Source organism: Acomys minous (genome assembly GCF_964271855.1).
Source record: "Acomys minous genome assembly, chromosome: 4".
NCBI classification, from domain to species: Eukaryota; Metazoa; Chordata; class Mammalia; order Rodentia; family Muridae; genus Acomys; species Acomys minous.
This window is the reverse complement of record NC_140486.1, coordinates 39,734,651-39,748,886: the sequence shown is the minus strand read 5'-3', so window position 1 is coordinate 39,748,886 and position 14,236 is coordinate 39,734,651. Positions and strand designations below refer to the sequence as shown.

The following is a 14,236-nucleotide window of genomic DNA, read 5'->3' as shown; positions in this document are numbered from 1 at the left end:
TTTAGATCTCTTGGGGACAGGGGGATGGGGTGAAATGAGGAGTAAAGGGAGCCCATCTTCCAAATGCCCAGGGAAATAGTGGGACCCATTCCCAGGCCAGAGGGGTTATTTTGTAAATTTAAGTGGCCCTCATATATGCTCCAGGCTTGGCGAAAATTAATCTTTGTTTTGAGAATCACTTTGTAGCTCCAGCTGGCTGGCTAGCTGGTAGAAGACCAGGCTGGCCTTGAACTCAAAGATCCTCCTGCCCCTGCCTCTCCAGTGCTGGGAGTTTTCTTTCTTTTCTTCTTTTTCTTTCTTTTAAATGTAAATGTGCAGTACTGTATTGTGAGAAAAATTTGACAAATACTTTAATTTCTAATTAAGAGTGCATTCCAGGTGCTTTGATCTTCTGGTGCCTGGTAAAATACATCCAGTGCAAGAGCTGCAGGAGCTAATAACAGACGGTAAGAAGAGGCCTTGTGGTGGGGCTGGGCCTGGCTGCTGTGGTGCTTGTCCCTGTGCAGTCCTTTAGATGACTTGAATCCTTCAGTTCTAGGCACATGCACACAGCAAACAGTTCCACTTCCCGGCACCTAGCATGCTCTGGGAACAGCGTGGATCATGCATGATTGAAAAAACAAAACCCTAACACAGACACAACTCTAAGTTATATTCCTTCATTCCGTTATAAATAATTATTTGGATTATTAAAGGTATGGACTTCTGTGCCCCTGGCACCTGCCACTTCACACGCATGACATTTACTTGGGCTGCATGGTATTCATTTTCGAACACTTGCCATACCACTTATATGCCATTAAGGAAAACCATGGCTGTTGGAAGACAGGCTAGAGGCTAGGTACGTGGCTTACTATTGTAATCCTTGTCCTTGAGAGGCTGAGGCCCAAGTGCTGTTTGTGCACAGCCTGGGCTGTAGCCTTAGGCCGTGTCTCACAGCCCAAACAACGAACAAAAAGCAGAAAAGCCAAAGCAAGCAAAACACACACCAAACACCTTTGTGGAATGTTCTAGAAGGTGGTTAGTAAAGTTGTTTGGGATCAAGTTAACATGTAGCTTTAATTGCTTACTTAAGCAACTATCTTTGTCTTTGAGCTCATTTTACTTAGTATTTGGAATGTAAGTCCAAAGAGATGCCTTTGCATTTTATTTTCCATCTGAGTTTCCTCTCGTTTTCAAAGCTTTTTTTCAAACAGCCACACACATTATTCTCCTTGACATCCATTCATTTTACTGTCTACACAGTCCAACTCTCTCTGATTTTATATGACCAGCACATCCTCTTAAAACCTGCTTGCACGTCAAATGCAGTGTTTCACACGGTCCTCTGGAGGGTATGCTCAGCCTCTGGAGGGTGTCTCTGCCTCCATGCAGAAACACCCCACTCAGCAGTGCCTGCTCCTCCCTTGAGTCAGTCTTCAGAGCTCTTTTTTGTAGACCAGGCTGGCCTTGAAGGCATAGATACCTATCTCCGCCCCCAAGTGCTGGGATTAAGGGTGTGGGTGTGCGCCTCCACACCAGGCTCCAGAGCCCCTTACAAACCAATCCCTGTGGAAATCAGGAACAGGGGTGGCAGTGGAGTGAGGGAACCTTTCACTTGCTACAAATATCTCACAGGGCTGGTAGATAGCTTAGCAGATACAGGTGCTGCTCAGGCAAGCCTGGGGACCTGACTTTAATCCTTGGAACCCAGGGAAAGATAGGGTTAGAAAACTGACTCAGCCAAACTTGTTCTTGCCATGTCTTCTTTGACTTCTAGCCCCATTCGACACTTGTCCTCACTTTTGGTCTCCTCTACGTAACACTTTTCCTTCTGCGCTGGAGCAGTAACCATGGCATTTCTCAGCAGCTGGAGTAGTTGCTGACCCGAATCACAAGGGGCGTACAGACTTCTAGGCTAGGCCCCACTCACTTTTGAGTGGGCTTACCCCATCAGCTTCCCCCTAGATGTGACTACAGACAGAACATGCGGCCCCCTGACTGGCACCTTCATCTCCCTCAGTTGGGGAGCATGCACAAAGGGTGGTTAGAAACCTGAGTAAGGGCTAGAACAATTCAATTGTTTTTTGTTTTGGTTTTGTTTTTCTTCTTTGGGGATCCTGGACTTCTGAGTTCAAATTTAGTAAAGGGTACCAGAATTCTTTCTAAGAGCTGTATATTATACTTCATCTTCTGATAGTTAACAACATTAATATATATGCAAAATGTCAAGATCCGAGTAGTACTAAGGGCAATGATTGTAGCTTTCTAAGATGCTGGCATGTGGACAGCACTCAAATGAACTACAAGTATTGGAATTCTGGAAATAATTTGTTTACCCATGAATACAAAGCACTTTATAAAGCACATACTCTAAGCCAAGCACTGTTCATATAATCCAAATCCCCATGTTTGAAGTCACTGCCCTCAGATGGTTTACAGTCTCAGGGGAGGGTTGAGACACAACAATGCACATGGAGACATGGACAGGCACTGGTGGTATATTTATACAACGAAGAAATATAAAGCAAGGGAATCTGGGTTGTGAGGTCTTGGCAATTTAGAGGGTGTTCAGAAGACTTCCTTAAAAGTGATATTTGAGCAGAGCCAGAGATGTCAGGTGGATCTATCTTGGAGATACTCCCAAGCGGAGGAAACACTTAAGTGCAAAAATCCTTGGGGTACAATCTTAACGTCTGAATTAGAGCATAGACTGGATGTGACTGGCAGACTGTAGGGAAGGGAGGAGGGCTGCAAATACAATGGGCTTGTCAGGAACAGGGAGATAGAAGAGAAGAGAAATAAACGAACTCTAACAGGTTCTGGTTTGGAAGATGAATAGAGATGCTAAGAGACTCAAAGACTGGACGTGGAGAAAGGAAGGATGACACGCTTTGGGAATGCAGATGGGGCACCTGGAAGCACACGGGACAGCCAGGGATGCAGACGCACAAGTCACAGGATAGTTCTGTAACCAAGAGGCCCCTGCCCCCAAACTGAACATCACTTCCTGGAGACCAGAAGTAAGCAATGTTAGGATTCATGTTCATTTCCTATGATGTAAAAAGAACCATGGGAGTTAAATTCTTCTAAGATTCTCCTCATGGCCTTTCACATTTGGTCTTTCATGCACTACAACTAAGAAAACAAGTGAAACCAGTGTTGTCCAATTTTTTTTTCTTTTGCTTTCCGTTATTTCTAAAACTAGAAGAAAGATCCCAGCACCCCCAAACCCTTAACACTTAAATTCAAGTAGGGAAACCTGCTTATTCCACTGCAAGTGTCATGGATCAAAGTTAACACTTCATTTTAGGTTTTGTTTTGTTTTATTTTGTTTTTTTGATACTGGCACCATAATCCCCTAAAAATCAAAGCATGGACCCATACGCCACTCACCAAGAACAGCAAGCCTGACTTTCACTACTGTGTCAAGGTTTGCGTTTAGCTACTAAAGGGTCATAAAAAGTTGGGGCTGGAAGGAGTGAAGGGTCAGTGAATTCCTGGAGGAGCCATAGGAAACCAAGAGAGGCTAATCCAGTCAGGCTGCATGAGGCTGCAGGGGAATATTGGGACAGAACCCAAAGTTTTCTCAACGTTTCCACTGTCATTAAGCGGCATGCAGCTGGCTTTCTTCATGCCCAAAGCTTACCCAACATATTATAATACTGGGAATATAAGTGGACGCTCCATAGCAAGCCTCTCATTCCATCCCCTTTAATATGTCGTGCCGCCCTTTGTAACTTGCATGGAACACTGGTTGACTAAGATATGCAATCTCAAGCAGTTTACAAGGTTCAGTTTTCTCATCTGTTAGAGAACACGAGAGTTAGAAACCCTCTCAGGTTAAAATGTCTAGAAATCAGACTCCAGAAGTATCTGATCTTATTTTAACCAGTGGTAAATCTCTAACTTGTTTTATGCCCTAATATTCAAAATCTCACTCACTATGAAATCCTTAGCATACATAACTTTAAGGACAGGAGTGGAACAGTCTATATATGTCAAGTGTACTTTGTGTGCTTTTGTGGCTCTCTGCACAGTGAGATAAAGTGTGACATTACTCACTTGCATACACTCGGAAAAGTGGAAATATAAACTGAAGGTTCAGTCCTCTTTCCTCTTACATTTCAGTTGCTCTTAAAATACTTTAAGCTTTCTGGTCACCTCCTCACTCACAGGCTCCCTTCCGGCTTACAACTGTTATACTGTCAGTGCCAAAAATTACTTGGGCAAAGACCAATAGACAATGTCAAACAGTTTGATAAAACTTCCTGAGTACTAGACACTTACACAGTCCTCATGGCTACTGGAGAAGAAAACAAGTAAGGTATACATATTTAGTTAACTTTTGATTTAATGTGGCAGTAAGTTATTCTGATAAAAATGTCACAAATGCAAACTCAAGTTTATTTTTTATTTCGTAGAGGTAATAAGCATTGTCATCTCAAACATCAGCAAATAATCAATTCAGCACATTTTCCCTGTTAAATATCTACCATTATGTTCTTTCAGTAATCTTTTACTAGACAAAGCTAAAATAGATCTTTTCCCTATCTAACTGATATTGCTGAAAAGTCAGTATTTCGAAACTTTGAGCATGCGCGGTGTTTTCTAAGCCTGTACTCGGTAACTCACTGTGCCCATCACTCCTCTGTACATTGCATTAACTCATGCCAAGGCTACTGAGAAAGGGGATGTCCAGACTCACAAGCTTGGGCAGAAGACAAGTGACCAGCACTGTCCCACAGCATCCTCCATGGCAGAGCTCTACTCTAAAGCAAGCTCTAGGGTTTAAGAGCTAAGAGCGAGCCAGGTGCAGAACTGCAAGCCTGGCACCCAGGAGCCTGAGGCAGCTTATTCACAAGTTTCAGGTCAGCGTGAACAACACAGCCTATCTTTAAAAAAAAAAAAAAAAAAGGTGGTATAGGTCATTAAGGTTTTTTTAAAATGTATTTTTCATTAAATTTCTATCATCTTTGAAAGCAAACACTTTGACTTCTTGCATATTTCAAATCCTATAATCCTGTCTCTCTCTGTGGCTCACACTGGGTTTTTTTTTTTTTTTTTTTTTTTTTTTTTTTTGAGACAGGGTCTGTGTTAGCCTTGGGTATTCTGGACTTGCTTTGTAGACCAGGCTGGCCTTGAAATCACAGCAATCTGCCTGCCTCTGCCTCCGGAGTACTGGGATTAAAGGTGTGTGCCACCACACCCAGCCTCTGGTTAGAAATCTTTAAGACACATATGGAGCTGGGCAAGGCTGTCATACCTTCATTCTCAGCACTCAAGAGGCACAGATCTGGTTCTCACCTAGGCAAATCTACATAGTAAGACCCAGTCTCGGGGAAAAAAGCAAGGGTCAGGATGAATCGGTAAACTTGATGAGATCACCTGGCTTACCAAGTCAGTTCCTTTGACACAGGTAAGACTGTGGAAATACACTGGGTAGGGCTCAAGAATCTTTGTGTGAAAAGTTTTTTGTTTTTTGTTTTCTCCCCAAGACAGGGTTTCTCTGTGTAGCCTTGGCTGTCCTGGACTTGCTTTGTAGACCAGGGTGGCCTCAAACTCACAGAGATCCACCTGCCTCTGCCTCCCAAGTGCTGGGATTATAGGTGTGTGCCACCACACCTGGCTGTCAAAAGTTCTTTTGTAGTGCAGTCTGGTTTTGGGACTCCCGATTTTCCTGTCCAGGTTTCCTGAGCACTGAGATCAAGTGTGGTTTTCAAGGTCCAGGATGAGGCTCAAGATTCACAATTGATAGGGCTTATAAGAGCTAGGACTCATTTGCTCAAGATTTATGAAACTTTCCCAGCATGATTAATTTTAAACTATGCACATCCTCTTAAGTCTTCTAGTCTGTCAACATAGTTGCTCTCCTGATTACACATTAACTAGAAATTACCAGTAGGTTCAACAATCTTTCCTCCAATTGCCTGGCAAAGATGTGAAAACTGTCAAACCTTTCTGCCAACTGGGCTGCCCTCTACTGGACAACTTAAGTCACTACGGATAAATCAGTGCACTTGGTTTTAAGAAGCAACACAGATAAATGTAAACATTCCCCTGAAGGAGTTAAGAAATAAAACTACCTCAAAATACAAACCCTCCAGTAAATTACTTTTTACCATGGAAACAACACAGTGCCGATTCCACAAGTAAATAACGTCAGTCATCCTGAGAACCTGCAATAGAGAGAGCACTCCAGTCTCCTTTCTAACCTTGCAGGCAGATCTGAAACAGGAATGCGTGGTAACAGGCACACTGTAATGTCAGTCTTTTATGATGATGTTATGGTGACACAAACCTCATTTTTAGTCCATTTACTCTATGGTGCTCTCTTACACATAAGCACAAGTCCTAGCAGTCATGCTGAACATTTGATAGCCATTAAGTCTCTCCCCACAGTATCAAAACTCTGAGTTTTTTCTTCTGTGAAAATACCAAGTTGTTCATCTGTGTCTCATCCCCACGCCTGTGATTTGCAGTAATGTAGGACCAGTTTACCATCACTGCCAAAACACTACAAAAAAAAAGAGAAAAAGACAACATATTAAACACTAATTCTGATAGCTTAGCGTTCTATGGGGCTGGTGAGATGGCTCAGTAGTTAAGAACAATGGCTGCTTATCCAGAGGTCCTGAGTTCAATCCCTAGCAACCACATGGTGCCTCGTGACCTATAAAGGGATTTGATGCCCTCTTCTGGCATGCAGTAGTACATGCAGACAGAGCACTCATTCATCAAAATAATACTAATACTAATTACTACTACTACTACGACTAAAAAAAGTTTAATAAGTTCTATAACATACTACCTTTCCCCAAAAGATGCCTCTTTCTATCACACACAGTAATTATAAATATTTGCCAGGTGTGGTGGCACATGCCTGTAATCTCAGCACTCAGGGAGGCAGAGGCAGGAGGATCTCTGTGAATTCTAGACAATCTGGTTGAGTACAGGACAGCCAGGGCTATACAGAAAAACCCTGTCTCGAAAACAAAAACAAAAACAAAACCAAAAAACAAACAGACAAAAAAAACACAGCCAGGTGGCGGTGGCGCACACTTTTAATCCTAGCATTTGGGAGTCAGAGGCAGGCAGATCGCTGTGAGTTCGAGGCCAGTCTGTTCTACAAAGCGAGTCCAGGACAGCCAAGGCTACACAGAAAAAACCCATCTCGAAAAACAAAACAAAAACCACACACACACACACACACACACACACACACACACACACACACACTCTCTCACTCACTCAACAAAGCCAGTGTACCTTGGGCATGGGCTTAAATACTTTCACTGCCTTCACAACATCTCTGACCGTGAGGTATTGTCAACTCTTTCTCAGATGTACTAGTGTATCTATTAATGGTTAGATTACTACCACGAAGGCACAATGAAGCAGCATTGTTGAATAAGGTCATCCTAGCTCAGTTTTATCCATTTTTTGAAGATCTCAACTACAGACAGTAATGAAAAATGCAGAAGTGATACAGATTAGACAAGATTTCTAAGAAAACCAAAAGGTGACTTTAAACAGAACTTATTTTCTGACTGTTTAAGCTTAACTTATTAAGACTACTCTGTTCAAGGTGTTCACGACAGAACAAACTTCTTTTCCCCTACTGCCAATTAAGATGGCATGCTCTCTCTCAAAGATGTGAACTGATAAATGGGCAGTAGTGGCACACGTCTTTAATCCCAGCGCTCAGGAGGCAGAGGCTGGCAGATCTCTGTGAGTTCGAGGCCAGCCTGGTCTACAATGTGAGTCCAGGATAGCCAAGGCTACAGAGAAACCCTGTCTCAAAAAACAAAACAAAAATCAAAACCAAAAAAGATGTGAATTAACAACCCACAGTATCAAAGAGACATGGTGCCCACGGGGAAGGTTACTTACCTCATATAGAGTTCCAACTTCTTGGTCTGGGGAAGGGGCAAAGGATTGATTCACATAAATAAACTGTATGGAAGGAAAAGGAAATGGATGTAAAGTGGTACCTAAAACACAAGGCCTTGCCCCAGCTTTCTGTAACTAAGACACTTTTAATCAATATGTGTGTTTATGCCAGAGGTTGACACTGGATGTCTTTCTTGATGGCTCTCTTGTCTTTTTTTTGAGACAGAGCCTCTCTCTGAGTCTGGAGCGAATTTAATAATAGCTAGCTGGCTGGCCAGTGAGATCCAGGATCTGCCCATCTCCTCAACCATGCACTGGGGTTACATATACAAGCACAGAGCCTGAATTTATGTAGGTGTGGGGAACCTGAACTCAGGTCTTCATCTTTGTAAGTGGAAGGCACTTTGTAAACTGATTCACTTCTCCAGATAAATACATTTTAAGTATATTAGTTTTTTTTTTTTTTAAGACAGGGTTTCTCAGCTGGGCGGTGGTGGCACACGCCTTTAATCCCAGCACTTAGGAGGCAGACAGGCGGATCTCTGTGATTTCCAGGACAGCCTGGTTTACAAAGTGAGTCCAGGACAGCCAAGACTACACAGAGAAACCCTGTCTTGAAAAACTAGAAGAAGAAGAAGAGGAAGAAGAGGAGGAGGAGGAAAAGAGAGAGAGACAGAGAGGGTTTCTGGCTGTCTTGGACTCACTTTGTAGACCAAGCTGGCCTCGAACACAATCTGCCTGCCTCTGCCTCCCTGAGTACTGGGATTACAGGCGTGTGCTACTACACTCAGGCATATTGGGCACTTTCCTAGGGTATGTTACATATCCTTTTTTTTTTCACCTTTACTACTTTTGAAAAATTTCAGGGATACTGGACTTTACTTCAAGCTGAACACTGCAAATATTAAATTACTTGCAGACAGAAAGAATTAATTGTTCCAGACTTCAGTTTAATCTGTTTTAAATTAAAATATTTCTAGTACTTAAAAAAATTCCTAAAGCTATTAAAGCCAAAGGTCCCAGTACCAGAGGAGCTTTTTATCAACTTCTTTTTTGAAAATAAGATTGGCAGTGCTCCACTGGCAATCGGTTAGCACTCGGTACTTATAAAAAATAAGACTGGCAGGTAACATTCAACATTCACTTCAAGATCTAAGAATACAATATTTTAGGCTTAACAATCTTGTCTCTTTTTAAAAAAAGAAACAGTATGAGAATAGCTAGTCAACAGATATTATTTACATAACAATAAACATTGGTTAGTTTCCCCCTTCAGTCTGAATGAAGCAGTTAAAGAGTTGTGGCCCTAAATACAAATAACATTTCATGGCCTATCCTATGTATATGAACAATACTGAAAATAATAGCATCTGTATCTCATGGGGCTATTTGAAAGATACAACACTCTCAAGTAACAGATAATGTCCAACATAGCTATGGCTTTAGTGATGATTCAGTTTATGAGACTGTGGACAAGATCGCGGTCCCGTAAGATCCTGTCTTCCTGTGCTGTGCTGTTTTAGTTTGCATAACCATACTCTAAGACGTTTGCACAAGTACAAAATTGTCTCAAAATGCCTCCACTGTTAAACGGTGTAGAGATAGCTCGGTTGTAAAGTGCTTGGTGAGCAAGCATAAAGACTAGAGTTCTATCCCTCATATACTTCACAAAAGTATGGCAGGGTAGAGCATGCTTGTATTGGCAGCACTGGGGAGGGAGGCTCCCTGGGAGGAATCATTAGCCACCTAGCCTGCTTAGTGAACTTTAGGCCAATGGAACTGCCTCAAAAAACTAGATGGCAAATGAAGCATGGCACCCACAGTTTTTCAAAGAAACAAAACCCTTACTACAACTCCCACCCTGATGGAGAGCTCACTATATACACACTACGAATAGGTATAATCCTCTTAGTTCTCTCACAGTATGTGAGAGACCCATTGCTTACCTCAAGAACCACAGGGCAAATGTAATGCTGAATCAAAGTAAATTAAACCCCAAACTTTACTAATGTTCAGAGAATATAGTGTTCCCTGACAAACATTTCTGCATGGATACTCAGTGATATTTTAAGGAAATAACTAAAATGCCAGGCTTAAAAAAAAATCCCTGAGAAGCATTAATAGTAACAATAAAGATGTTAGGGGCAGTGAGATGACTGACAGGGTAAGACCTGAGATGTTTCCAGAAACACAGTGGAAGAGCCCATTCACTCCCAAGCACTGCTCTCTGACCTCTGCACGCACATCCCAAACCCACCAGAGCTGAACATAAGAAAATAAAGCAACTGTATTAGAGAGCAAAGTGAGTCCAAATTTATCTCACTTCAGAGCTTCTCAAAGACTCTTCTGATTAAAGTACATATAACTCACCAACAAAGGCATAAAAAAGAGATAACAGAAGCAATTGTATGTATTTACTCATGGTCGCCTAAGAACTAGTCTGAACTTTTATAGGGAAGCAATTATTAATGTTTTCATACCAACTGTTCCGAGGCCACAAGTTTAAGAAACTTTTTGATGAAGTCAATGAGTCCTTGGATGGTTCGGGTTCGCTCTACAGCCCATTTCTTTGTTTTCATTATAGGGGTGTCTCCTACAGCCTTCAGCAGGATGTCAACTTAAAAAAGAGAAAGAGAGAGAGAGAGAGACGGTGAACTGTACTAGAACATCTGATGAGACTGATGTCAAACAGCTCAGATAACTTACATCTTTTATCTACATAGTTTATCTTATTACTCTGGAAGTACGCTAGAGATATAAAAATATTAGACTCTTTTCCCTTATTTTTCTCCTCTATCCTACAAAGTTCTTCCTACAGGATCAAACTTTTTTGATTTTCGAGACAGAATTTCTCTGTGTAGCCTTGGCTGTCCTGGACTCACTTTGTAGACCAGGTTGTCCTTGAACTCACAGAGATCCACCTGCCTCTGCCTTCCTGAGTGCTGGGATTACAGTCTTGCACCACCACACCCAGCTATGGGATTAATCTTTAAGACAATTTTAAAGATAAGAAATTAGCTGGCCATGATATAAAACAATACCCAAACATCGAAGAAAAAAAGGTAGGTAAAGTAGGGTGGTAGTGTAGGGGGTACTGCTGTTGCCACGGTATGGCAGACCTTTCTGGAGAACAGTATGGCAGTACGGATCTAGTATTCAGATACACCTCGGCTCAACAGTATACTACTCAGAGTCTTAAAAAGCTTGAGATTCATAAAGATTCACTTTGAAGGATGTCTGTCACCTTCATCAAAGTAGTTATCCTTATATGACACAGGATGTTTAACACACACATAACCTCAACTTCAATAAGAAAATACCACAAGACATATTCATATAGTACAGAGCATACAACAAAATGTTTTCATAGCAGTGACGTGGTTTTTTATAAATACCAATTTTTTATACCAATATATTATACCTAACTTTATAAAAGGCCCTGATATATATATACACACACACATACATACATACAAACAATCAGGGCCCAAAAGAAGTTTCAATGATTCAAAGTACAGATATATGAATGAAGGCTGACAACAAAAGCAACCAAAAGCAGCTTTGAAAGACTGTACTACTGCTATCAGGCCCTTGCCTGTTCATTTGGTATTCAAAGCTGGGATGAATTTATCCTGAAGCCAGGCATGGTGATAAGGTTTTTAATCTCAGCACTTAGGAGGCAGAGGACGGTGGATCTCTGGGAGTCTGAGGCTTGCCTCACCTACACAGGGAGTGCCAGATCAAGTTTCCTCCTGAAATAAAAATACAGGCCCCGAGAACACACGGTGCTATCTTATCCTCCTGATAAACAGCTAGGTAGGGATCCTTTCAGTTATTTTTGGGAGTAAGGGTAAGTTGGAAAGGAATATAGGTGTTTGGGTTAGCCTATCTTTCAGACCCTCCTCCCTACCTGCCTCGACCTCTGGAGCAAGCAATAACTCAGCAGCAATTAGGCACTGAGTTGTACTACTGAAGAAACAAGAGCCAGAGGGCGAGCAGCTAGAGAATTATTTAGAATAACTACAGCTGAAGTCTTAATTCCCCAAATGACTTGCTTGTAGCTCAGAAGCCTGACTACGGGTTAGAATCAACTGGCGGCAGTTACTATACATAGCACTTAAGTTAAAATCTTTTGCAAAGTAGGACCTTAGCACTGGTGTTCAAAAGTTTGGCCAGGCAAGCCTGTAATACTGTGCCACCAGGGCCAATAACCTTCATGTTTCAACAGTCCTTCTTCTGTAAATTCCCGTGGAAATGCTAAATATTTAAGCCCTTCTTATCAAGTTGTCTACAAAAGAATAAAAATAGGAATTTGATTTGTTTTAAAAAATGAAAGGACGCCGGGCGTGGTGGCGCACACCTTTAATCCCAGAGGCAGAGGCAGGCGGATCGCTGTGAGTTCGGTCTACAAAGTGAGTCCAGGACAGCCAAGGCTACACAGAGAAACCCTGTCTTGGAAAAAAAAAATGAAAGGAAAGAAAACATGGACTCAAACACAGTCATCTCAGGCAGTATCTTAGATGATAGGCCACCTCCTCCCTTGTTTGGGGTTTCTTGTACAACAGTATCAGTGTGAAGGGCTAAATCTCTGACTTAGACATTTGGATTTTTATATCTTCATTTATTTATTTGGGCAAAGGCTGGCCTTGAACTCAGAGATCTGCCTACCTCAGGCTCCCGAGTATTGGGATTCAAAGTTTATCCCCCCAGCTGTTGTGGTGGCCCATGCCTTTAAACCCAGCCTCGGAGGTCAAGGCAGATGCAGATGGAGCATCTGTGAGTTCGAGGCCAGCCTGGTCTACAAAGGAAGTCCAGGACAGCCAAGGATACACAGAGAAAGCCTATCTTTGGGGCCGGTGGGGTGGGGTGTGGTGTGGTGTAGTATATCTCTCCACTCTGTTTGGTGTTTCCATCTTAAAGGAAACCTTTGAAAGTCAACTGAGCTACAGAACACCTGCATCACTCAGGAGCAGAGCTGGGAGACGACAGTTCTTCTCCTGTGCAGCATACACAGTGCTGGTTTTTCTTATAGTCATATCTAACTACAGTGTTCAGGGCAAGTTAACCTGAATTTCCTTACTTTCAGGGGGAACACATCCTTAACACAGAGGGTAAGGACAGCTAGTTCAATTAATCCAACGACGCACAAAGGCATGGCCCCCACCCCAAACAAAAAGGCAACACGTATACCTTCAGTTTGCCCTTAGCATTCTCCAGTGTCTAAAGAGTGAATTCGTGTTCAGTTGGAGGAGGAAACCCCTATGGAAACCGTCAGAATTCATGGCTTGTAACCCACTGGTTGCTCCTGTCACCTGTCACGTTTTTATTCCAGTAACTAGTCCTGGGTTAAGTACCTGGAGCTAGAGATCCCACTGGGCTCCCACCTTCAAAGTGTTTGAAGACTGCCTACCTCAAGGATCAGACGCCTTAACAAGTGCAAAGGATGGCGAACCCGGGCACTACCTGGATTACTTACCCCCTCAAAAGGCATGACGACCTGTGAGTGCTTTTGTGAAACCAAAACAGGAGCCACACTGTTATGCATTGTTATTACGTCTCTACGCTTTACAAGAATACATTTCTGTTTCCTAAACCTAGTGTATCCTGCAAACTACGTTTTTGAACCCATGCTGAACTTGTAACCTCATGATGTGTGCCCATCCCTTTGCCTTGCTAAACTCCTGCCCTGGGCCCTGTCCCCTACTGTTCTGTCTAGGTGTTAACAGCTGTTTTCCATCAACCCTTCCCTATAAAAGGGATCTCAAAAGCCAGTTAGGGTCTGCTCTCTGAAACCCCGACTTAGGGGAAGGCCAGTCCCTTGCGCACTTCTAAATACAGCTTGCTTTTAATCACAGTTGTGGAAACGGTTTTTCCCCCCATAGGCCTAACACTTTTGCTCCATTCTAAGAGTACCTCAGGGACACGCCCTTCTTTAGTTTTCGGTTCTTTATAGAGCACTACTCCTAGAAAGCCTATTAAGTCTCCTGCCTCCGCCCACAAACGGAAGTTGACATTACTTTTTTTCTTGGTGTCACCGGGAGGTTCTTCCGTCCCCGGCGAGACTGCGGCCGAAGATGGGGGTTCGGGGGTGGCTGTTTCCGGGGAGAGCTCCGAAAGGCTCTCGCCGCCGGCCGCGGCGGCTGCGGCTGAAGAAGGGAGCTGCAGCAGGGCCTCTGGGTCTTCCGCCATCTTTGCTAGCTGAGAGTCGATAGCGGAAGTGATGTAGCAGCGTGCAGGGGTTGGGCCTTGCCCCACCCAGCGTAGCAGCAGGCTACGGGCAGGAGTGGGACCTGGTTCAACAGTGAACTTTGGGGTGTCTGCAGAGTAGTCCCTACGGATCATCTGTTGGAGACCCGGTAGTTAA

The 14,236-nt window shown here is 43.0% G+C and overlaps 1 protein-coding gene across 1 annotated transcript; it reads right to left on the bottom strand.

The window, feature by feature from the left end:
• Positions 1–4,365: 4,365 nt before the first annotated feature.
• ATG12 (autophagy related 12) lies at positions 4,366–14,214 on the bottom strand (the record flags this gene model as incomplete). The annotated part of the gene is made up of 4 exons (XM_084779616.1): positions 4,366–6,496; positions 7,873–7,935; positions 10,353–10,489; positions 13,890–14,214. The coding sequence occupies 4 exons, from the start codon at positions 14,212–14,214 to the stop codon at positions 6,437–6,439; spliced, it is 585 nt and encodes a 194-aa protein (XP_084635742.1). The 3' UTR covers positions 4,366–6,436.
• Positions 14,215–14,236: the final 22 nt, after the last annotated feature.